Genomic DNA, 25,589 nt, shown 5'->3' on the forward strand with positions numbered 1-25,589 from the left:
TACCAGCAATGCCTGACACATCAGCAATGCAGGATGGCAAAGCCTGCTCGAAAATCCAAGCGGTTGGCTGTTCGCGAAGTGAGTTGGTACTTCGTCAGAGAAAATAATCACCCACTATGGGGCTCGAACCGACGACCCTGAGATTAAGAGTCTCATGCTCTACCGACTGAGCTAGCCAGGTATCGAAATTGTAGTATTGTATTGGTCCGAATATCGTACAGCTCCGTTTGTGCAAAATATGGTGATCAGTGAGAGTTTTGTTAATGGATCCTGTGGTGCAATCGGTTAGCGAATTGTGCTTATACAGCAATATGCTGCAATTAGATGACAAGGTTGTGCGTTCAAGCTCCACCAGGAGCAAGTACTCTTCTTGAACCCTCTCCCTGTCTATTTCTTGTCCAGAAAAGGAGCATTTATTCAATACACTTAGGAGGACGTTTCATAATTAATTGGTATGTCATTGAGATAACAGGTCAGAGTGCAGGCACAGATAGGATTCAAATCCATAGTCTTCTGTATCACCAGCTATGCCTGACACGTCAGCAATGCAGTGTGTCAAGCCTGCTGGAAAGTCCAGGTGAATGGCTGTTTGCAAAGTGAGTTGGTGCTTTGGCTCAGACAAGAATCACCCCATTTGTGGTATCGACCCAACGATTCTGAGGTTAAGAGGCTCATGCTCAAATATCTGAGCTTGCCAAGCAGGTCAATTGTAGTACTGACTTGGACCGAATATCGTACAGATATGTTGGTGCAAAATATGGTGATCAGTAAACATGCTTTTCATAGCTCCTGTGGCGCTGTCGGTTAGCGCGTGGTTCTTATACAGCACTATGCAGCGAAGCATTGCCAAGGTTGTGAGTTCGAGCCTCACAAGGACAAGTTAATTTCTTGAACCCTCTGCCTGTCTTTTTCTTGTCCAGAAAAAGAGGATTTATTCAATCTATTTCATAAGTAATTGGTATGTCATTGAGATAACAGGTCAGAGTGCAGGGACAGCTACAATTCAAATGTATAGTCTTCTGCATTACCAGCAATGCCTGACACAGCAATGCAGGACGGCAAGCCTGCTTGAAAATCCAAGTGGTTGGCTGTTTGCGAAGTGAGTTGGTGCTTCGGCAGAGAAAAGAATCGAACAACATGTGGCTCAACCCACGGCCCTGAGATTAAGAGTCTCATGCTCCACCGAATCAGACAGCCAGGAACCTCAACTGTAATATTGACTTGGTCCGAATATCGTACAGCTCCGTTTGTGGAAAATGTGGTGATCAGTGAGAGTGTTGTTAATGGATCCTGCAGTGCAATCGGTTAGCGTATTCTGCTCATACAATAATATACAGCAAATTGATGACAAGATTGTGAGTTCAAGCCCCACCAGGAGCAAGTATTCTTCTTGAACCCTGTCAATTTCTTGTCCAGAAAAGGAGCATTTATTCAATACACTTAGGAGGATGTTTCATAATTAATTGGTATGTTTGAGATAACAGGTCAGAGTGCAGGCATAGCTAGGATTCAAATCCATAGTCTTCTGTATTGTTAGATTTGCGTCAATTCGAATCTGGTATCAGGATAAATATAAAAATGAGTCACCGATTGTATACTATGTATTTTTTATTAGCTAATCAATAAGTGGTAAATGCAACTTTCGTATATACGGGCTCTCTGTAATACCACGCAGGCCATAACAGAGAACTGATAAGATGTATATAAACAGTATTCTTTATACTGTGATAGACATAGTTCCAACCCGTCTGTTGGCCTATCACAGTAGAGACTGGGCGTGGTTTAGACTCTCCCAGCCTATTATTGATTGTTGTCGTACGAGCTGGTACCAGCCCCCGGGCGCTCCAGTTGATCGATGTAACTTGCTGTGAAGAATATCTATGCGCTCATGCTCTTTACCGTTATCTCGCACCTGGCTCCTGTTATCTATCAAAAGACCGCTTGTTCTCGCAACACCCCGCTCTGAATGTGCCCCCCCCAACTCATTGAACAGTTCCTGTCTTCATGCTACTCTGTTTTTTTCCTACATTCAAGTCAGCTATGTTGCATAACACATACATACATCCACGCAAGCCAACAGCAGATAATATTAAATCACACATATGGTAACGGGCTATAGTGCATAACACAGAAACCTCATAATCCCCCTTTTTACACCCCTATGGGGTGTAACCATACCATCCGATATACTATGTTGCTGATGAACCCAGGAGCTTTAAACCTTTATTTTGTGAATATATGAAGTGATGCACGTCCCTTTGTTGATTAACTTATATATAAACTGGAGTTTTTGATTACCCCTTTTGACACCCACAAGGGTGTCACTCATTATCCTTTATTTCAGCGGTCCCAACATAGTAATATGTTAATAGCATTTCATGAAAATAATAAAACATTTTTTTATTAATAAAACATTTCTTTTTTTCTTTTTTTTACAGAAAAACAGAAAAGAAAAATCAAACAAGAAAAATAGAAGAAAAAAAATCAACAAATGATATATGCTTTTGTCTACCCCTTTTGACACCCATAAAGGGTGTCACTTATCAAAAACAGGATAAAACTTTATTGTTTATTGACATGTAAGATATAGAATAACTTTGGTCATGGAAAACAGAGTAAAGCAGAGCAAAGCATTATTATAAACCATCTGGTCCTCTCAGCTACTCCTATCCTGTACCAGGTGGGCTCCTTGCCACCCAGAGACTCTAAACCTTCACATAAGAGAGGACAAGTTATATCGTACACGTTATGTATTTAAGAAGTTATTATTCCACGACCTCACCCACAGCAAACCAGGGGTCATCCTCAGTCAGCCCTATCCTCCCCTGAAAGCTTGATTCAGTATCAGCATCTCCAACTGGAGCATCAAGCAAAGGCATCATGCCTGAAGCCTTCACCACATCTGTAACAGACTTCTTAAAACACGGTATGATGCAAGGAGCACAACACATAAATAACAAAAATACAAGAATTAGGGTCAGAAATCCAGTAACCACCATACCAGGGTACTTACCAAACCAGGCTCCCAACCAAGAGAACAGTCCAGACTCCTCCACCCCCGCCATGGTCCTCATCTCAGCAGATAGTGCATCAAGCCCACTAAGGGCCTTAGATATACTACCATCTGGTCTGGTGTTATTAGAAATATACGTGCAACATTGTTCACCGAACATCTTACAGACACCCCCCTTACTGGCAAGAAGCATATCCAAAGCAAGTCTATTCTGTCTGGCAACTCTAGATGTAGCCTCCAACTGTTCTGACATACCAGTGAGTGCATCACGAGAGTTATTCACAAAACGCTGTTGATTATATCAGATATAATTAATCCATGCAGTCTGTCTTGCATCCACTATGGCTGGGCCTATAATAGGTAGTAAGTGCCAGAGTCAGTCATTCCTACCCAATGCCTGAAATTCATGAGGAACCCCAACATGCACCCCCAACAGATTAGTGTGTATGTCAACTGCATCCTCCGTCCATGGAGCACTACGTCTATGTCTCCCATGGGATGTAATGTTTTCAGGCCCCCTGGATACAGAACCCAACAGCTGTTCAGCAGTAACATCAACAATGGTCAGTGGAATTATCAAATTGGTCAGAGCACACGTACCTTGCCAGTCTCCTCTAAGAATGGGTCTCAGTACTCTTTTGGGTCCACATATCCACCACACATCAGCCAGACCACTCGTTTGGTTTAGGCCTGCAACTGGCCAAGTGGCATTGATGGTCATGTTACTACTGCAATCAGCTTCAGGCAATCTCCCATAGTCTATGCCATTACCTGTACCCGTGATGCAACTGTAATTGCCTTTCTTTTCAGGGTCTTAGCTGTATACCTCATATAAGACAGCCACAAATTGTCCCTACCATCAAAACCAGTCTCAGTGCCTAATTGATCAATAGCTGAATAGTCTAGAATGTTAATTACCTGAATGAGATTTGACACAGTGGTGGTAGGTGGTAGGTTCAGTCCAGGGGTGGTAGAGGACTGTGTCTGGCTCTGGTTCGTCTGGGACCTCTATGGTTTTGGCAGCACCTTAATAGAAAACACACCCATCGTGTCTGTCCCGGTCCTTTGTAGTCCGAGGGTGTAAGTGCCTGCATCCGAGAGCTTAATGGTTTTGATGGTTAGTAGGATTTCATCACCTTTACAGAGTTCAACAGTGCTCCCATATTTCCCCCATATCATGGAAAACCTATCCACCTTTGTGGTATCCCCTATGCTATAATCCCAGAACTGTTCCAAGTTGGTTATCATGTAATCCCCATACGGACACCCTCCCCCATTACACAGGTACACTGGCACTCCTGTACACAGGTGTTAAAACCAAACACAAATATCTCAATTTCTTCCCTGCCCTGTGGCTCAAAATATGTCCCAAATACATAAACATGAGTCTACCATAATTAAAACTTATCCTAGCTAATTTTCACACCACGTTCATCAGAGAAAATATAATGACACTATAATGTAAATTTCACTGCCTTTTTGGATTAAATTACCTTAATATCAGTATTACAAATTACCCTAGATTCTCCATCCAAATGGCTTTCCAATGAGGCTGATCAGACCAAAAAGGAAAGTTACAATGGAGGTCACAAGTCATACCACCCTTCCAAAGAAGTGTTTCTTACTATATTAAACAACATTCCTTTATCAAAAGATTTCACCTATTTAATTCAGACTCAGAAAATAAAAACGTATAATATTTCATATGTGAGTGTACCCCTTTAAGATATCTTGTCTCTGGGAACATTGAAATCCCCTTAAACCCAAAACGTTTGCTACAAACAAAACCTAATAATTGTAACAATACCCTCAAATAACTTTTTTTTCTGTAAAGTGACTCAAAGCTATAATGCACGCATTTTCCCTCTAAATGACACAACCAATTTTCTCTGTCATAATTTGAGGAATGTTATTGTGTAGTCAACGTAATTACGCAGTTTTACCTTCCAACTTCCTCTACCCCAAAATGTAAACGTACCATGTACTTCGCTAAATTCATAAGAACATTTTGATGGGCACAAATCTATCGTAATTGTCTCTTTATTATTATTTAGAATTCAGCAGATTTAGATAACTGTCTCATCCCATGACCCAGCACCTTTAAAAAAACATAAAACAATATGCCTCCATTCCCAATAGGCTATTCCAGTGATCATTTGGGAAACACAATGTATTACATAGAAATTGCCTCGCCATTATCTCGAACGAATTAGTCTCTCAATTCGACCTAAACAAACTATCAAAACGTTCAGTCATATCTTGAACAAATACCAATAACCGTATCAATCCGGGCAAAACCCATAAATATTTGAACTACAATCAGAATGAATTTTAGTCTATCAATGTCAAGGCTGAGACACGAACCCTAGTCCCCCGCATCGAAGGCAAAAACTTTACCCCAAAGCCATTCAAATGATTGAGGTTCCCAGCCAATAACCATACCATTATAATTGTCTATACTTGCAAACTCTGGCACCGAGACAATTCCCAGAAAACATTACAATTCAAAGGCCCAAGCTTTTCCCCAGCGAGTATTCTCCTTATTCTCCGTTTTAGCGTCTCCAATATCCAACCAGGCTCCCCGTCGACTGGGAGCCCGTTGGGCAATGCTGCCTTCTTTTGTCCACTCCCTGTATAGCTTTTCTCCCGGCTTCTACCACCATTTATTTCTAAAGTGGACTTCAATGATTTCAACACCTTCTCAGCCTCTTGACTAGTCATTGTTAGGTACATTTGGGGTGTGTATCATATAATTTTTAGAATTATTTCCAATACCAATTCGCCACTTTTTTTCATGTCAACCTTGCTACCTCGTCAATTAACAGTATGACTTCAAGAAATACCCGTAGGTCGTTCAAACTGGTATTACCACTCAATATCCAATGTACTACATTCATTCAGTGAACTTATCTTATTTCCAATAAAACCCATCTCATTACCCTTAAGTCATTCACCTGTTATTGTACGCCGACGAATAACTAATGTACCACAGTCACTCGAGGAACTTATCTTATTTCCAATATAACACAGGTCTCTTGCCTGTACTATTATCCGTAGATCATTCAGCCCGTCATCAGTACGCCGACTGATAACTAATGTACCACAATCATTTGATTTGTCCTTATCAAATCTTCATTCACACCAGTAAGTATGCCGACTCACCCACACAAACCAGTAGCTTCGCCGAACTACCTAGTACATTACATTCGCAGTTATATTGCCGTTCACCTCACATTCACACTGGTAGGTTCGCCAACCCACCCTCACATAAACCAGTAGCTTCGCCGAACTACCTGCACTACTTGTGCAAAATATGGTGATTAGTGAGAGTGTTCTTGATGGATCCCGTGGTGCAATCTGTTAGCGTGTTGTACTTATACAGCCCTATGCAGCAAATTGCTGAAAGGGTTGTGAGTTCAAGCCTCGCCATGAACAAGTTTTCTTCTTGAACCCTCCCTGTCTATTTCTTGTCCAGAAAAGGAGCACTTTTTCAATCCATTTAGGAGGACCTTTCATAGGTAATAGGTATGTCATTGAGATAACAGGTCAGAGTGCAGGCACAGCTAGGATTCAAATCCATAGTCTTCTGAATCACCAGCTATGCCTGACACATCAGCAATGCAGGGTGGCAAGCCTGCTCGAAAGTCCAAGCGGAGGGCTGTTTGCGAAGTGAGTTGGTACTTCGACAGAGAAAATAAGCACCTAACGTGGGGCTCAAACCCACAAACCTGAGATTAAGAGTCTCGTGCTCTACCGACAGAGCTAGCCAGAGCTAGCCAGGTTCCGAATATTTTACAGCTCCGTTTGTGCAAAATATTGTGATCAGTGAGTGTTGTTAAGGCTGTTTTATGACTGAGGGTTCAACTAAAGAGCTACCAAGACTTCAAAAGCCCTACACTACCTAATAACGATATAATAGTATTTAGCCAGAATTGTGATGCTTTTAATACATTTTTTTATTGTACAAAATACATACAGGACAATGACAAGACAACCATAAATAACTCAGGACAGTGTACATGACAATACTCCCAACATAACAAACACATAGATGATACAGCGCAATAAGTAGGGAACACCTTGGAGTGATATCAATCAATAATAAAGTAGAAGACTGTTGTTTCATTGGAGTCCACAGTCAGTTGTGTAACCTTCAGTTGCATCTCCAGTTAGTAGTGTGCAGAGTTGCTGTAGGTACTCACATAGAATGTGTGACCAGGGGACCCTGAGATGCTGGAGCCAGGTCTTGAGCAGATACTCTCAGATGAGGACCTGGTAGGCTGCGGGCGAAAGAGAGACTGTGTCAGCCACTAACAACTAACTTCCCATAATGGCACAATGACATAGTTGCCACATTTGCACACAGAAGGAGCGTCGATGGTGACGATGTCCAGTGCCTTCAGAAAGTATTCAGACCCCTTTACTTTATCCACATTTTGTTACGTTACAGCCTTATTCTAAAATGGTTTAAATAAATCAATTTCCTCAGCAATCTACACACAATACCCCATAATGAAAAAGCGAAAACAGGTTTTTAGAAGTTTTTGCAAATGTATATAATTTATTTTGATATACACACACCTTATTTCCATAAGTATTCAGACCCTTTGCTATGAAATTGAGCTCAGGTGCATCTTGTTTCCATTGATCATCCTTCAGATGTGTCACGCCCTGACCATAGAGAGCTGTTTATTCTCTATGTTGGTTAGGTCGGGTATGGTATGGTATGGTTCCCAATCAGAGGCAGCTGTTTATCGTCTCTGATTGGGGATCATATTTAGGTAGCCATTTCCCCATTGTGCTTTGTGGGATCTTGTCTATGTATAGTTGCCTGTGAGCATTATTAAAGCTTCATTAAAGTTAAAGTAGATTAAAGTTTTCTATTCCAAAATAAAGGATGGAAACATACCACGCTGCATCTTGGTCCACTCCTTGTAACGATCGTGACAGAAGATCCCACCACAAACGGACCAAGCAGCGTGGCCAGGAGGAGCAGGTATCCTGGGCCTGGGAGTATATCCAGGAGGTAAAGACATCCTGGACTTGAGAGGAGATAATGGCAGGAGATGAAAGCCTTCCATGGAAGCAGACGCAAGCGGTGAAGGACGGACAACGACGGCACCGGGGTTTGCGGCCATGACGGAAGCCCGAGAGGCAGCCTCAAAAAACATTTTTGGGGGGGCACACGAAGTGGTCGGCGAGGCCAAGGGGCGAGTCTGAGAGCGAAGAGGAATATTGGGATAGACTGAGCGAGGAGCATTGTGAGATAGTTGAGGGGAGTGATGAGGTAGAGTGGATGGTTTGGTGTCTGGAGCAAGACAGTCGCCATGAGGAGCGTAGGATCAGTCAGGCACCATGTTTTGCGGAGAAACGCAATGTGTCTCCAGTGCGCATCCACAGCCAGGGGGCGTTCTGTGCCAGCTCCTCGTACTTGCCGTGCGAAAGTGAGCATCCAGTGAGGACGGGTTGTGCCGGCTCAGCGCTTCTGGTCTACAGTACGCCTCCTCGGTCCAGGATATCCTTCGCCGGCTCTAAGCACTGTGTCGCCAGTGCGCCTTCACAGCCCAGTGCGTCCTGTGCCAGCGCCCCGCACTTGCCGGGCTAAAGTGAGCATCCATCCAGGACGGGTTGTGCCAGCTCTACGCTCTAGACCTCCAGTGCGCCTCCACAGTCCAGTATGTCCTTTGCCCCCTCCCCGCACTCGCCCTGAGGTGCGTGTCATCAGCCTGGTGCCACCTCTACAGTCCAGAGATTCCGGCGACAGTTCCCAGTCCAGAGCTTCCGACGACAGTTCCCAGTCCAGAGCTTCCGGCGATGGTCCACAGTCCGGAACCTACAACGATGGTCCACAGTCCGGAACCTCCTACGACGGTCTGGAACCTCCTGAGACGGTACGCGGTCCAGAACCTCCTGAGACGGTCCACGGTCTGGAACCTACTGAGACGGTCCAGAGCCTCCAGCGACCGTCTGCGGCCCAGAGCCTCCAGCGACAGTCTGCGTTCCAGAGCCTTGTGACGACCCTCCTACTCTGTCTGCCGTATTCTCTCTTTGTTCTTGTTTCCTTATTAGGATGCCGGTGGGCGGAGTTGGCGGTCAGCTACATGGGAAACACCTGGGCCCGGTGTGTCCCAGGATAAATACACCACTTCCCCATTCATGGAGGAGACTGTCTCCATGCAGACACCTTTACAGATTTTGTTGCCTTTTGGTTGTTTGCTTTGGCACCTTTCAACACCCTGCATTATCATATTCATGCATATTCCTCGCCTCCTGCGAGGGTTCCCAGTCCCAGGCGAAGATCTACGGTCCGGAGTCCCCGGCAACGATCTACGGCATGGAGTCCCCGGCGAAGATCCATGGTCCGGAGCCTCCGGCGATGACCCACAGTCCGGTTCCTCCGATGACGTATCCACGAGCGGAGTGGGTACTTCACCCCGCACCGGAGCCGCTTCCCCTATTGAGTCAGGTTTTGCGGACGGAGTTCGCACCTTTGGGGGGGGGGGGGGGGGGGGGGGGGGGGGTACTGTCCTGCCCTGACCATAGAGAGCTGTTTATTCTCTATGTTGGTTAGGTCGGGGTGTGATTAAGGGTGGGTTATCTAGGGGAATTGTATATCTATGTTGGCCTGGTATGGTTCCCAATCAGAGGCAGCTGTTTATCGTTGTCTCTGATTGTGGATCATATTTAGGTAGCCATTTCCCCATTGTGCTTTGTGGGATCTTGTCTACTGTATGTTTAGTTGCCTGTGAACATTATTATAGCTTCATGTTTCATTTGTTCGCTTTGTTGTTTTGTTCTTTGAAGTTTTCTATTCCAAAATAAAGGATGGAAACATATCCACGCTGCATCTTGGTCTACTCCTTATGACGGACATGACAAGATGTTTCTTCAACTTGATTAGAGTTCACCTTTGGTAAATTCAATTGTTTTAACGTGATTTGGAAAGGCACACACGGGTCTATATGAGGTTGAAAGTGCATGTCAGAGTAAAAACCATGCTGTGAGGTAGAAGGAATTGTCCGTAGGGCTCCGAGACAGGATTGGGTCGTGGCACAGATCTGGGGAAGGGTACCAAAAAATGCCTGCAGCATTCAAGAACAAAGTGGACTCCAACATTCTTAAAAGGAAGAAGTTTGGAACCACCAAGACTCTTCCTAAAGCTGGCCGCCCGGCCAAACTGAGCAATCGGGGGAGAAGGGCCTTGGTCAGGGAGGTGACCAAGAACCCCATGGTCACTCTGATAGAGCTCTAGAGTTCCTCTGTGGAGATGGGTGAACCTTCCAGAAGGACAACCTACTCTGCACTCCACCAATCAGGCCTTTATTGCAGAGTGGCCAGACAGAAGCCACCCCTCAAGAAAAATAACATGACAGCCCGCATGGAGTTTGCCAAAAGGTACCTAAAGGAAACAAGATTCTCTGGTCTGATGAAACCAAGATTTAAATCTTTGGCCTGAATGACAAGCATCATGTCTGGAGGAAGCCTGGCACCATCCCTACTGTGAAGCATGGTGGTGGCAGCATCATGCATTGGGTATGTTTTTCTGTGGCAAGGTATGGGAGACTAGTCAGGATCGAGGCAAAGGACCTCGAGTGCTCGGGACCTCAGACTGGGGTGAAGGTTCACCTTCCAACAGGACAATGACCCTAAGCACACAGCCAAGACAAGTGGCTCTAGGAGAAGTCTCTGAATGTCCTTGAGTACTGAATAAAAAAGTACTGAGTAAAGGGTCTGAATACTTGTATATATGTGATATTTCAGTTCTATAAACCATTGTTTGCTTTGTCATTATGATGTATTATGTGTAGATTGATGAGGGGCAAAAAACTATTGAATACATTTTTGAATAAAACTGTAACCTAACAAAATGTGGAAAAAGGTCTGAATACTTTCCGATGACACTGAACAAAAATAGTTACAGTTCATACAGGAAATCAGTCAATTGAAAAAAATATTCAGCCCCAATCTATGGATTTCACATGACTGGGCAGGGGCGCAACCATGGGTGTGCCTGGCTCTCCAGTGGGTGGGCCTATGCCCTCCCAGGCCCACCCATGGTTGTGCCCCTGCCCAGTCATGTGAAATCCTCTTCTTCTTTTTTTTTCAGCCAATCAGAATTAGTTTTATTCCACAAAAGGGCTTTATTTTTATTACAGTCAGAAGGTCCTGGGCTGGCTGGTTACATGTGGTTACACGTCACAACATATGGTTGTGACGTGGGTTGGACGTACTGCCACATTCTCTAAAACTACACATTTTAGAGGCCTTTTATTGTCCCCAGCAGAAGGTGCACCTGTGTAATGATCATGCTTCTTGATATGCCACACCTGTTAGGTGGGTGGATTATCTTGGCAAATGAGAAATGCTTACTAGCAGGGATTTAACCAAATTTGTGCACCAAATTTGAGAGAAATAAGCTTTTGTGCGGATGGAACATTTCTGGGATCTTTTATTTCAGCTCATGAAACATGGGACCAACACTTTACATGTTGCGCTCAATTTTAGTTTAGTTTAAATGAGTGTGACAGGAATTGGAGTGCATTCAAACATTTGTGCCCAACACACAAACAAACATCAGCCTTTCCCTTTCCCCAAATGCCCTCTTTCCCTTTAAGAAGGACACCTTAAAGATATCTTCTTAAAAGTATCTGTTAACAGTTTGTAAATGCCTTTCAAATTAGGTCATTTTTCAGGTGCAACCAGACCTTTCAGAAATGTCTCTTTGTTTTGACTTTGAATAGCTTGATCAGTAAGTCTAGCCTGATTACCACTCTCTTTAGCTAACATTCCACTCCTTGCCACTCCTTGTAATTGCTTGCTGTCGGTGTAGGCTTTTACCTTGGGTACTCAAGCAAATACAAATTAACACTGCAAATCCTCTATTTGATTTTTGTGTAAAGCACTGCATAGCAGACTACTGCACATTTACTGTAGGAGCTAAAAAGCTGCAAACATCTGGCCTGCTTATAGTCTTGCAGCTGTGTTTGGTATAAAAAAAATAACGAGGGGATGGCCTTAATCTGGGCCGCTGCAGTGTTTTAGGATGAGAACCCTAAAAGAGAGGACAATCTGTAACTAGTGCTGATTGTCTAGTGCTGAGTGTCTACTTTTGAGGTTTTGGTTCGATTCTGAAAAAACTATTATGATTTTTGATTTTGGTTTCGAATTTAAATGCACTATGCATTATGTGGGTTGAATGCTGTAACAACACAGAATAAAACAATTCATAAAAGTTCCATGATGGTAATGACTCTGCTTATCACTTATTAACCATCATTTAATAAAATTACTTTACTTTAATAAAATATTTCAGTTGTGTATATTATATTTGTTTAATTTAACTTTATTATTTTATTCCAAGTCATCATCTCAATTCTATAGAGCTGCTGCCTATACTGTCTGACAAAATCACTATTTTAGTAGTTGTTCCAAGTAAATAAGGGATACTTTTAGGACTGCTGAACACAAATACCTAACGGAGCAACTGCTCTCTCATTTTAAACAACTAGATGCGGATTTCCATTGTGCTCTTAGATTAATTACTGTTGACGGTCATAGAACTCATCATTGTGTTTTGTATCAAAAAGTTTGTTGGGCCTCCTTGTATGCAAAGAGAGAGCAGCATTTTCTTGTGTTTATCTACAAAACACTCATGCAGAAACGTATGTACCTATAATCAATAATTAAATTTAGACTAACAAATGACCAAACCCGGTCTCAGGCTTGGATAACACTGGAGGCCCCTTCGGGCACCCCTAAACCCTCCCTTAATCCGGACGACGCTAGACCAATTGTGCGCCGCCCTATGGGACTCTCGGTCACGAACCCGAGGCTTTAGTGATTCCGTAACGCTGCAAATCAAATCAAATTGTATTGGTCACATACACGTGTTTAGCAGATGTTATTGAGGGTGTAGTGAAATTCTTGTGTTTCTAACTCCAACAGTTCAGTAATATCTAACAAGTAATATCGCACAATTTCACAACACACAATATATACATCTAAAGTAAAGGAATGGAATTGAGAATATATAAATACTTGGACGAGCAATGTCGGAGCGGCATACACTAAGATACAGTAGAATAGAATACAGTATATACATGTGAGATGAGAAATCTTAAATATGTAAACATTATTAAAGTGACTAGTGTTCCTTTATTAAAGAGGCCAGTGATTTCAAGTCTATGTACATGTTGTATGGGGCAGCAGCCTCTAATGTGCTAGTGATGGCTATTTAACAGTCTGATGGCCTTAAAAAATAAGCTGTTTTTCAGTCTCAAGGGGTCCCAGATTTGATGCACCGGTACTGACCTCACCTTCTGGTTGATAGCAGGGTGAACAGGCAGTGGCTCGGGTGGTTGTTGTTCTTGATGATCTTTTTGCCCTTCCTGTGTCCTGGAGGGAAGGTATTTTGCACCCAGTGATGGGTTGGGCAGACTGCACCACCCTCTGGAGAGCCTTGTGGTTGCGGGGCGGTGCGGTTGCCGTTCCAGGTGGTGATAGAGCCCGACAGGATGCTCTTAATTGTGCATCTGTAAAAGTTTGTGAAGGTTTTAGGTGCCATGACAAAATTCTTCAGCGTCCTGAGGTTGCGCCATCTTCACTATTCTGTCTGTGTGGGTGAACCATTTCAGTTTGCCAGCAATATGTACGCAGAGGAACTTGAAGCTTTCCACCTTTCCACTGGGGTCCCATCGATGTGAATAGGGGGGTGCTCCCTCTGCTGTTTCCTGAAGTCCACGATCAGCTCCTTTGTTTAGTTTATGTTGAGTGAGAGATTGTTTTCCTGGCACCACATTCCCAGGGCCCTCACCTCCTCCCTGTAGGCTGTTTCGTCATTGTTGTTAATCAGACCTACTACTGTTGTATCATCTGCAAACTTGATGATTGAGTTGGAGGTGTGCATGGCCACGCAGTCATGTGTGAACAGGGAGTACAGGAGGGGGCTGAGCACCCACCCTTGTGGGGCCCCAGTGTTGAGCATCAGAGAAGTGGAGATTTCCTGGCGGCCCGTCAGGAAGTCCAGGACCGAATTGCACAGGGCGGGGTTGAGACCCAGGGCAGTGTGATGGCGATTGCGTCATCTGTGAACCAATAGAACATTTGAGAAAAAGGCTACCTAAATGTTATTAGCATATCAACTGTAGCACTCGCGCTTTGCAAATTGAAGTGGGTCTAGGGTGACAGGTAAGGTGGAGGTGATATGATCCTTGACTAGTCTCTCAAAGCACTACAGGATGACAGAGTGAGTGCTATGGGGCGATAGTCATTTAGTTCAGCTACCTTTGCAATCTTGGGTACAGGAACAATGCTGGCCATCTTGAAGCATGTGGGGACAGCAGACTGGGATAGGGAGAGATTGAATATGTCCGTAAACACACACGCATGCTCTGAGGATGTGTTTAGGGATGCCGTCTGGGCCGGTAGCCTAGCGAGGGTTAACACTTTTAAATGTCTTACTCACATCGGCCACAGAGAAGGAAAGCTCACAGTCCTTGGTAGCGGGCCGCGTTGGTGGCACTGTGTTATCCTCAAAGTGGGCAAAGAATGTGTTTAGCTTGCCTTGAAGCAAGACGTCGGTGTCCGCAACGTGGCTGGTTTTCCTTTTGTAATCCGTGATCGTCTGTAGACCCTGCCACATACGTCTCATGTCTGAGCCATTGATTTGCGACTCCACTTTGTCTTGATACTGCCGTTTTGCCTGTTTGATTGCCTTGCGGAGGGAATGACTACTATGTTTGTTTTCTGCCATATTCCCTATCACCTTGCCACGGTTAAATGCGGCGGTTCATTGCTTTCAGTTTTGCGCGAATGCTGCCATCTATCCACTGTTTCTGGTTAGGGTAGGTTTTAATAGTCACAGTGGGTACAACATCTCCTATACACTTCTTGATAAGCTCGATAACCGTCTCAGTGTTCACGTCAGTATCATTCTCCAAAGCTACCCGGAACATATCCCAGTCCGCGTGATCAAAACATTCCTGAAGCATGGCTTCCGATTGGTCAGACCCGTGTTGAATAGTCCTTAGCATGGGTACTTCCTATAGGAAGGGAGGAGCAAAATGAAGTCATGCTGAGATTTGCCGAAAGTAGGGTGGGGGAAGGCCTTGTATGCATCCCGGAAGTTGGAGTAACAATGGTCCAGTGTTTTTCCAGCGCGAGTGCTACAGTTGATATGCTAATAACATTTAGGTAGCCTTTTTCTCAAATTTGCTTTGTTAAAATCCCCAGCTACAATAAATGTTGCCTCAGGATATATGGTTTCCAGTTTGCATAAAGTCCAGTGAAGTTCCTTGACGGCCGTCATGGTATCGGCTTGAGGGGGGATATACACGGCTGTGACAATAACCGAAGATAATTTTCTTGGGAAGTAATACGGTTTGAATTTGATTGTGAGGTATTCTAGGTCAGGTGAACAAAAGGACTTCCTGTATATTATTACAATTACACAATGAGTTGTTAATCATGAAACATACACCCCCAGCCTTCTTCTTCCCGGAGAGATGTTTATTCCTGTCGGCAGGACCGACTCTGACAGTATATCCCGAGAGAGCCATATTTCCGTAAAACAGAGTATGTTACTATCCCTGATGTCTCTCTGGAAAGAAACCCTTGCCCTGATCTCATCAACTTTGTTATCTAGGGACTGAACATGAGCGAGTAATATACCTGGTAGCCGTGGGTGGTGTGCGCACCTCCTAAGTCTGACTAGAAGACTGCTCCAAATTGCTCTTCTCCGGCGGCATTGTTTTGGGTCTGCCTCTGGAATCAGTTCAAATGCCCTGGGTGATGCGAACAAAGGATCCGCTTCGTGAAAATCGTAGTGCTGGTCGTAGTGCTGGTAAGTTGACGCTGCTTTGATATCCAATAGTTCTTCCCGAGTGTATGTATGTACAGTGCCTTGCGAAAGTATTCGGCCCCCTTGAACTTTGCGACCCTTTGCCATATTTCAGGCTTCATACATAAAGATATAAAACTGTATTTTTTTGTGAAGAATCAACAACAAGTGGGACACAATCATGAAGTGGAACGACATTTATTGGATATTTCAAACTTTTTTAACAAATCAAAAACTGAAAAATTGGGCGTGCAAAATTATTCAGCCCCTTTACTTTCAGTGCAGCAAACTCTCTCCAGAAGTTCAGTGAGGATCTCTGAATGATCCAATGTTGACCTAAATGACTAATGATGATAAATACAATCCACCTGTGTGTAATCAAGTCTCCGTATAAATGCACCTGCACTGTGATAGTCTCAGAGGTCCGTTAAAAGCGCAGAGAGCATCATGAAGAACAAGGAACACACCAGGCAGGTCCGAGATACTGTTGTGAAGAAGTTTAAAGCCGGATTTGGATACAAAATTATTTCCCAAGCTTTAAACATCCCAAGGAGCACTGTGCAAGCGATAATATTGAAATGGAAGGAGTATCAGACCGCTGCAAATTTACCAAGACCTGGCCGTCCCTCTAAACTTTCAGCTCATACAAGGAGAAGACTGATCAGAGATGCAGCCAAGAGGCCCATGATCACTCTGGATGAACTGCAGAGCTCTACAGCTGAGGTGGGAGACTCTGTACATAGGACAACAATCAGTCGTATATTGCACAAATCTGGCCTTTATGGAAGAGTGGCAAGAAGAAAGCCATTTCTTAAAGATATCCATAAAAAGTGTCGTTTAAAGTTTGCCACAAGCCACCTGGGAGACACACCAAACATGTGGAAGAAGGTGCTCTGGTCAGATGAAACTAAAATTGAACTTTTTGGCAACAATGCATAACGTTATGTTTGGCGTAAAAGCAACACAGCTCATCACCCTGAACACACCATCCCCACTGTCAAACATGGTGGTGGCAGCATCATGGTTTGGGCTTGCTTTTCTTCAGCAGGGACAGGGAAGATGGTTAAAATTGATGGGAAGATGGATGGAGCCAAATACAGGACCATTCTGGAAGAAAACCTGATGGAGTCTGCAAAAGACCTGAGACTGGGACGGAGATTTGTCTTCCAACAAGACAATGATCCAAAACATAAAGCAAAATCTACAATGGAATGGTTCAAAAATAAACATATCCAGGTGTTAGAATGGCCAAGTCAAAGTCCAGACCTGAATCCAATCGAGAATCTGTGGAAAGAACTGAAAACTGCTGTTCACAAATGCTCTCCATCCAACCTCACTGAGCTTGAGCTGTTTTGCAAGGAGGAATGGGAAAAAATGTCAGCCTCTCGATGTGCAAAACTGATAGAGACATACCCCAAGCGACTTACAGCTGTAATCGCAGCAAAATGAATAATTTTGCACGCCCAATTTTTCAGTTTTTGATTTGTTAAAAAAGTTTTAAATATCCAATAAATGTCGTTCCACTTCATGATTGTGTCCCACTAGTTGTTGATTCTTCACAAAAAAATACAGTTTTATATCTTTATGTTTGAAGCCTGAAATGTGGCAAAAGGTCACAAAGTTCAAGGGGGCCGAATACTTTCGCAAGGCACTGTATGTATTTATGTAATAACAGATGAGATCCTGAGCTAACAATGTAAGAAATAATGCATAAAAAAACGAAATACTTCAGAGTTTACTAAGAGCTAGAAGCGAGGCAGCCCTCTCTGTCGGGGCCATCTTCTCAGACAGTATATCCTGAGTGAGCCATGTTTCTGTGAAACAGAGTATGTTACAATCCCTGATGTCTCTCTGGAAGGAAATCATCGCCCTGAGCTCGTCAACTTTATTATCTAGAGACTGAACATTAGTGAGTAATATACTCGGAAGCGGTGGGTAGTGTGCGCGCCTCCTGAGTTGGACTAAAAGTCCACTCTGAATACCTCTTGTCCACCGGCAGTGTTTTGGATCAGCCTCTGGAATCAGTTCAATTGCCCTGCGGGTACAAACAAAAATCTGATTTGGGAAAGTCGTATTCCTGGTCGTAATGCTGGTAATGCTGGGGTGTTACCGCAGCTCTGATATCCAAAAGTTCTTCCCGGAGGTTTGTAACAACACAAAATAATTCTGGGCAAATAATGTAAGAAATAATACAAAATACTGCAAAATTGCCTAGGAGCAAGAAGCACAGCCATGATGTTCTATACGTATGTCATGGCCATAGCAAACTCTCTGTAACACCCATAATGTTCTCTGTCATAACCATAGCAAACTCTCTGCCACGCCCATGACATTCTCTGTCATACCCATAACACTCACCATTTGATTCGCCCTGACTACAGTTGTCATCCAAATGAACAGAGAACTAAATTGTAATTACCATAAGACTTTTACGATCACATTTACCAGAATATTTGCTTATAAATGATTTGTGAAACATGAAGGCCTTATGAACTTTTGTCGAACATCAACTTCACTATCATGAAACAAACTGTTGTCTTGATTCCAAATAGTCTTGACGTGATAAGTGAACAAGAGAATTCAAGCTGGCAGTGTGTTTGATGGAGTTGATCAATTTTACCCTGTATTTCTCTTCAGCTCTGCTATTGTTCTTACAGTCTGGATGCCATACTGTAGATCCTGTGGAGAGAGAAGAAGAGCTCAGAAGAGCCTAAATGTGTAGCAGACCTGGGTTCAAATACTATTTGCTTTCGATTAAATACTTTTGCTGTGCTTGATTGAGCTTGCCTGACACAATTACACCAATGTGCAAACTCTGCCAATCAGGCACTCCAGGCAGGCTCAATCAAGAGCTCAAAGTTATCGAAATAAAATAAATACTAGTTGAACCCAGGTCTGGATGCATAGCTACATCTGAAGGCATGCATCTGTAAATATTGACTTCCTTGAATTTTCCATTCCATTCATGCTTTTACAAAGTGCATACAACAACATTCTAAATAACCTTGACTCAGTGCATGACTAATTGAAACTTCCACTGAAGTGGAGGTTAGTATTCTCCCCTGTGTGAACACACACAAATGTTTACAGTACTTGAAATTCCACTAGATGTACTTGCCCTGGAAACCCACCTTGCAGGTACATGTCCTCTCCTTCTGTGAACATGTGGTTGCATCTGCTGCACCTTGCACAACTGGGATGGTAATGCTTGTCACCTGCCTGGAGAAGGGAGTCAAACGTCACACAGTTGCATGCACTGTAAACCGCAATGTGCTGTCAATACTCAAAACTCTTGAGGAAACCCCTTTCACTTAACAGAGTATAGTTACTTAAAAGGATATTGTAGTTATTACACAAACCGATAAAGTCACTGTGACCCTGTAAAGGGTCCAGATTTGAGTTGTATCAGGTTAAAAAGGTTGAGTAATGCCCCCACTAAGCCACACCTCCAATGTAATTTCCCAGTGTGCCTTGCTTTTTCGAGTTAATTGTAGAGTTACCAACCCACGACTGTATTTGTTAGTGACAAGTTGTTGAATTTGTTCATTTTCGTTCCAGTGGCTTTTACCATGTAAGTTCCTAGGCAATGTTATCATTATAATAAAACTTTTCATGAAATACATAGCTTGGAGACCTACTGCTGAGGCCTAGCTTTATTCTAATAAAATGGTTTACAGATCACATCCACATCAGGCTTTGAAGTAGGGTTGCAGAATTTCCAGAAAGAAAAAAAATCATGATTAAAGGATTTCCAGAAAACCTCTTTTGCAACTCTACCTGCAACTCAGATTTGTCTGCCTAGCAAAGTAATGTCTGAGTTCTATTGGAATCCTAGCAAAGTAATGTCTGAGTTCTATTGGAATCCAGCCAGGGTTAGGATAGCCAACATTTTAACATTTTATTCACCCACAACATACATTCATAATAACTACCAGGGTCTGAAACTGTGTGGAGACTGCCTAATTGGATTAATCAATCAATTACTCAATGTACATGCAAAAACACAGACATTAAATTAAAAACAATTCCACAAAAATCTGCCTGCTAGTAGAGCATGTTGGGAAAAAAGTCAAAAGATCAAATCAACCTCTAGTGGCCTCATGGGTGGAATGTTATTCATATTTTTTTTATAATTTCTTAATTAATAAACATGAAACATAAATCCGTTTTGCTATATTTCAGTCTTCTGTGATGTGTCATATTTGGATACAAACTCAAAATAGAATGCATTTGAACTCTATCTGACATGGTCCTGGTGTTTAATTATTTTAAAGACATGAACCATGTGTGTGAGGTGTATACCGTTGTTTCAAATTAGATTGGTTTAAGACTATCAAGAATCATTCTCTGGGACCCTGATTTAGCCCACTGCAGTAACATTTTAAAGAGCCACTGCCCCTAAAAAGCAACTAATCCCTTTGAAAACAGCCTATGTGGCATTGATATGAGTCAGACACATTCATTATAGTGTCAAAATTGACTACATAGTGTAAATAGGATCATTTCGGTCGTAAATTCTAAAATGGAGCTTGAAACCTCAACAATGAGGGCTCATGAGGGGCGCAGCAGTCTATGGCACTGCATCTAAGTGCTAGAGGCATAACTACAGACCCTGGTTCAAATCCATGGTTGAATCACATCCGGCAGTGATTGGGAGTCCCGTACGGTGGTGTACGTTTGGCTGGGGTAGGCCGTCATTGTAAATTACAATTTGTTCTTAACTGACTTGCCTAGTTAAATAAAAAATGAGTAAATGAAGGTTGTGTTTGAATTACAATTATGTGAACAAATCATGCCCCCTTCTGCCAAGCAGTGGTGGTGAGTATAATGAGAGATACTGGAATATTATGACCTTTCTGGTATAATTTAGCTAACGATGTTAGATGACGTTATTGCTGGTTATGTAGGTAGCTATCTTTTGATCAAGCTAGGCGGGCTAGCTAACGTTGGCTAGCTAATGTTAGCGTAGCTAGGTAGTTAGCTACCTTATTACAACTTAGTTAAGTCATAGGTCATACAAGTGTATTGTTTATTGTCTAGATAATGCTGGTTATGTAACGTTATCAATTGATAATGCTTGCGAGGAAGGCTAGCTAGCAACAGGCTACAAATCAGATTTCCAAGTAAGTTCGTAAGTCATACAATTGTATTCTGTATTGTCTAGTGAACAACAAAATAATGAATGCCGCTGTGGTGGTAGCTACAGTGCCTTCCGAAGGTATTCACACAAAAATCCTGGTTGCTTCCCCTTGGTGAGGCGTTATTCTGTAACATGAAAGCTGGGAGTCGGGAAGCAAGTACAGGGAGTGAATCATTTTTATAAATAAACGAACATGGACCAAAACAATAAACACGAATAGCGTATAGACATGAAACAGAGTCAATAACGCCTGAGGAAAGAACCAAGGGGAGTGACAGATGTAGGGGAGGTAATCAGGAAGGTGATGGAGTCCAGGTGAATCTTATGAGGCGCAGGTGCGCATTATGATGGTGGCAGGTGTGCTTAATAATGAGGACTGGCAACGTCGAGTGCTGGAGAGGGGGAGCGGGAGTAAACATGACTGTCACGGCTGGCTGAAGGACTGGACCAAGGTGCAGCATGGTAAGCGTACATTTTTTACTTTATTTAACAATGACGCCGACAAAACAAAGGAAAAAAAACAACAACTGTGAAGCTTTGGGCTATGTGCCCTGAACAACTACAAAGTTAACTTCCCACAAAACAGGTGGGGGAAAAGGGTACCTAAGTATGGTTCTCAATCAGAGACAACGATAGACAGCTGTCCCTGATTGAGAACCATACCAGGCCAAGACACAGAAATGCAAAACATAGAAAAAAGGACATAGAATGCCCACCCTAGTCACACCCTGGCCTAACCAAAATAGAGAATAAAAAGCCTCTCTATGGCCAGGGCGTGACAGTATCCCCCCCCTAAAGGTGCGGACTCTGGGGAGGGTCCGGGTGGGCCTTCTTACGGCGGCGGTGCGGGACGTGGATCCCGCTCCACCTCAGTCTGGGCCCCTGCCTCTGCTCTCCTAGTTGCCTCCACCTGTTCCCATGGAAGGTGATCTCTTCCCGCCAGGATCTCCTCCCATGTGTAGACTCCCTTGCCGTCCAGAACATCCTCTCATGTCCAGGAGTCCACCTTACCATGCTACTTGGTCCGTTGGTGGTGGGAAGTTCTGTCACGGCTGGCTGAAGGACTGGACCAAGGTGCAGCATGGTAAGCGTACATTTGAACTTTATTTAACAATGACTCCGACAAAACGAAGAACAAAAAAAAACAACCGTGAAGCTTTGGGCTATGTGCCCTGAACAACTACAAAGTTAACTTCCCACAAAACAGGTGGGGGAAAAGGGTACCAAAGTATGGTTCTCAATCAGAGACAAGTTCTCCCACTTAAAAAGATGAGAGGCCTGTAATTTTCATCATAGGTACACTTCAACTATGACAGACAAAATGAGAAAAAAAATCCAGAAAATCACATTGTAGGATTTATAATGAATTTATTTGCAAATTATGGTGGGAAATAAGTATTTGGTCAATAACAAAAGTTTATCTCAATACTTTGTTATATAACCTTTGTTGGCAATGGCAGAGGTCAAATGTTTTCTGTAAGTCTTCACAAGGTTTTCACACACTGTTGCTGGTATTTTGGCCCATTCCTCCATAAAGATCTCCTCTAGAGCAGTGGTGTTTTGGGGCTGTTGCTGGGCAACATGGACTTTCAACTCTCTCCAAAGATGTTCTATGGGGTTGAGATCTGGAGACTGGCTTGGCCACTCCAGGACCTTGAAATGATTCTTACGAAGCCACTCCTTCGTTGCCCGGGCAGTGTTTTTGGGATCATTGTCATGCTGAAAGACCTAGCCACGTTTCACTCAAAATCTCACGATACATGGCCCCATTCATTCTTTCCTTTACACGGATCAGTCGTCCTGGTCCCTTTGCAGAAAAACAGCCCCAAAGCATGATGTTTCCACCCCCATGCGTCACAGTAGGTATGGTGTTCTTTGGATGCAACTCAGCATTCTTTGTCCTCCAAACATGACGAGTTGAGTTTTTACCAAAAAGTTATATTTTGGTTTCATCTGACCATATGACATTCTCCCAATCTTCTTCTGGATCATCCAAATGCTCTCTAGCAAACTTTAGACGGGCCTGGACATGTACTGGCTTAAGCAGGGGGACACATCTGGCACTGCAGGATTTGAGTCCCTGGCGGCGTAGTGCGTTACTGATGGTAGGCTTTGTTACTTTGGTCCCAGCTCTCTGCAGGTCATTCACTAGGTCCCCCGTGTGGTTCTGGGATTTTTGCTCACCGTTCTTGTGATCATTTTGACCCCACGGGGTGAGATCTTGCGTGGAGCCCCAGATCGAGGGAGATTATCAGTGGTCATGTATGTCTTCCATTTCCTAATAATTGCTCCCACAGTTGATTTCTTCAAACCAAGCTGCTTACCTATTGCAGATTCAGTCTTCCCAGCCTGGTGCACGTCTACAATTTTGTTTCTGGTGTCCTTTGACAGCTCTTTGGTCGTGGCCATAGTGGAGTTTGGAGTGTGACTGTTTGAGGTTGTGGACAGGTGTGTTTTATACTGATAACAAGTTCAAACAGGTGCCATTAATACAGGTAACAAGTGGAGGACAGAGGAGCCTCTTAAAGAAGAAGTTACAGGTCTGTGAGAGCCAGAAATCTTGCTTGTTTGTAGGTGACCAAATACTTATTTTCCACCATAATTTCCAAATAAATTAATTAAAAATCCTACAATGTGATTTTCTGGATTTTTTTTCTCACTTTGTCTGTCATAGTTGAAGTGTACCTATGATGAAAATGACAGGCCTCTCTCATATTTTTAAGTGGTAGAACTTGCACAATTGGTGGCTGACTAAAGACTTTTTTTGCCCCACTAAGTATGGTTCTCAATCAGAGACAACAATAGACAGCTGTCCCTGATTGAGAACCATACTAGGCCAAGACATAGAAATACAAAACATAGAAAAAAGGACATAGTCTCGACCCCCCCATACTGGCCTCGACGAGGCTCATCATGGGTCTGGGCTACTATTCTCCCCCTTTCTGTCTCGGGACTACACCCCCACCAACGGTTGGTGTTGGTATCCGAGGCACAAACGAAAAGGTCGGACCCTATGCACGAGTTGTCAGCGGCCGAGTTGTTATGAGAATGGCTGTAACCTTTCAAACAAATCTCCTGGTTTTGTGCTTCAAAACATTCAGTGGCTGTCGAGGGCTGTCAGTCACCACAGCGTCCACGTGTGGCAACCTCTTCAGTACCTACGAACTGAGACGAGAATATCTGTCTGTGATGTCGCAAAGTGTTTCACCAGCGGGAGTCATCGGGTCAGTTGCTGGACTGACACCATTAGTGTCACTGTCAGGAGTGACAGCCCCCCACAAAGTGGAATGTGTATCATCGGAAGCAGAGAATATTCTGCGCATCAATGTTTTTCTTGCTGAGACGGCTTCAGTGCTTGCGGAAGTGTATGAAAGGCAAGAGAAGTTCATCTCAACAAACGTATTGCACGACTGCAAGGAGGAGGAAAGTTTCTCATTCACAGAGACAAGTGGCTCGAAATCATGAAAATAATGGTCAAACAGGTTTTCTGATGGCATGTGTCGAGATATCGTAATATCTATTTGGATCGGATTCTGCACCAAGAGGTTTCTAAACATCTTTTTATCAAGGGGTACTTTCGACAGATACCCCTTGTGAATGACTGCGTTGCAGCTAGTGTTAGGGGACGACAGTCTGTGTCGGAGGGTGAGTGTAGCTGGTGCATGAAGTCAGGCGCAGGAGAGCAAAATGAGTGAGCAAAGTACTTTACTCAACAATATAGGCACAAGGTAACAAATACACTTGACCAAATACAAACGGTAAATATATTATGCAGGGGTGAAAACAGCACCCGTCGAAAAAACAGCTATCATGTACCGACAATCATTCACAAAAACATGGGGGAAACAGAGGGTTAAATACATGAACATGTAATTGGGGAATGAAAACCAGGTGTGTAGAAAACAAAGACAAAACCAATGGAAAATGAAAGACGTCGACTGCCGAACACCGCCCGAACAAGGAGAGAGACCGACTTCGGCGGAAGTCGGTGACAGTGTGGTCAGTGGAGAAGGCACTGTGGCCTAGACCATACCCGGTTGGTTTTCCAATCCATCAGTGGGAGTAACCTATCCATCAAGTCTGCTCCGAGTAGCAGGGGTACAGATTTGAGGCTGGTAACATACACAGGGTGAACGAGCGATACGCCCTGGAAGTGTGGTTTCAGCATGACTCTCAATGTGAGAGGCAAGGTAGTCTGAGTGACACCTCGAAGTGTAGTGTCGCATCGTTCCACTTTTAACCAACGTTTAGTTGGTTTCAAAGCCCTTTTGAGATTATCGAACAATGTTTTAGAGATGAGCAATATTGTCGCACCAGGATCAATTAGCGCATGACAAGTTAAGCAATCCTCCAGGACATAGGAATATTTTATAGGAATATTTATGTCCGTTGTGTTATGCTAATTAGTGTCAGTCGATGATTACGCTCCCGGACCCGGGATGGGGAGTCACTAGAGGTTAAGCAATCCTCCAGGACGGTTTCCAGGTATGGGTGTTTAGATTCGTGTTTAGTGGACATATTCCCCACAAAGTGGAGTGGTCATTTGCAACAACGTGATGTGCCATTTCTGTTCAAGGTGAAAGCAGATCGACTTTTGA

General features: G+C 43.5%; 1 protein-coding gene across 3 annotated transcripts in view; it reads right to left on the minus strand.

Annotated features, from left to right (window-relative positions):
• Positions 1–6,806: 6,806 nt before the first annotated feature.
• Positions 6,807–25,589, minus strand: part of LOC139376481 (actin binding LIM protein 1b) — a 103,173-nt gene continuing 84,390 nt past the window's right edge. For 2 of the 3 annotated variants that reach the window (XM_071119113.1, XM_071119116.1), the window contains exons 7-9: positions 18,983–19,070; positions 18,472–18,530; positions 6,807–7,293 (exon numbers count right to left, since the gene is read on the minus strand). In XM_071119113.1, the coding sequence (XP_070975214.1) occupies positions 7,183–7,293; positions 18,472–18,530; positions 18,983–19,070 (258 nt within the window). In that variant the 3' untranslated portion in view covers positions 6,807–7,182. Of the gene's footprint in view, positions 7,294–17,509; positions 17,887–18,471; positions 18,531–18,982; positions 19,071–25,589 lie in introns of those variants that run through there. The other variant, XM_071119114.1, reaches the window with a different exon arrangement.

This window comes from Oncorhynchus clarkii, chromosome 20, assembly GCF_045791955.1.
Source record: "Oncorhynchus clarkii lewisi isolate Uvic-CL-2024 chromosome 20, UVic_Ocla_1.0, whole genome shotgun sequence".
In the NCBI taxonomy this organism is placed as follows: Eukaryota; Metazoa; Chordata; class Actinopteri; order Salmoniformes; family Salmonidae; genus Oncorhynchus; species Oncorhynchus clarkii.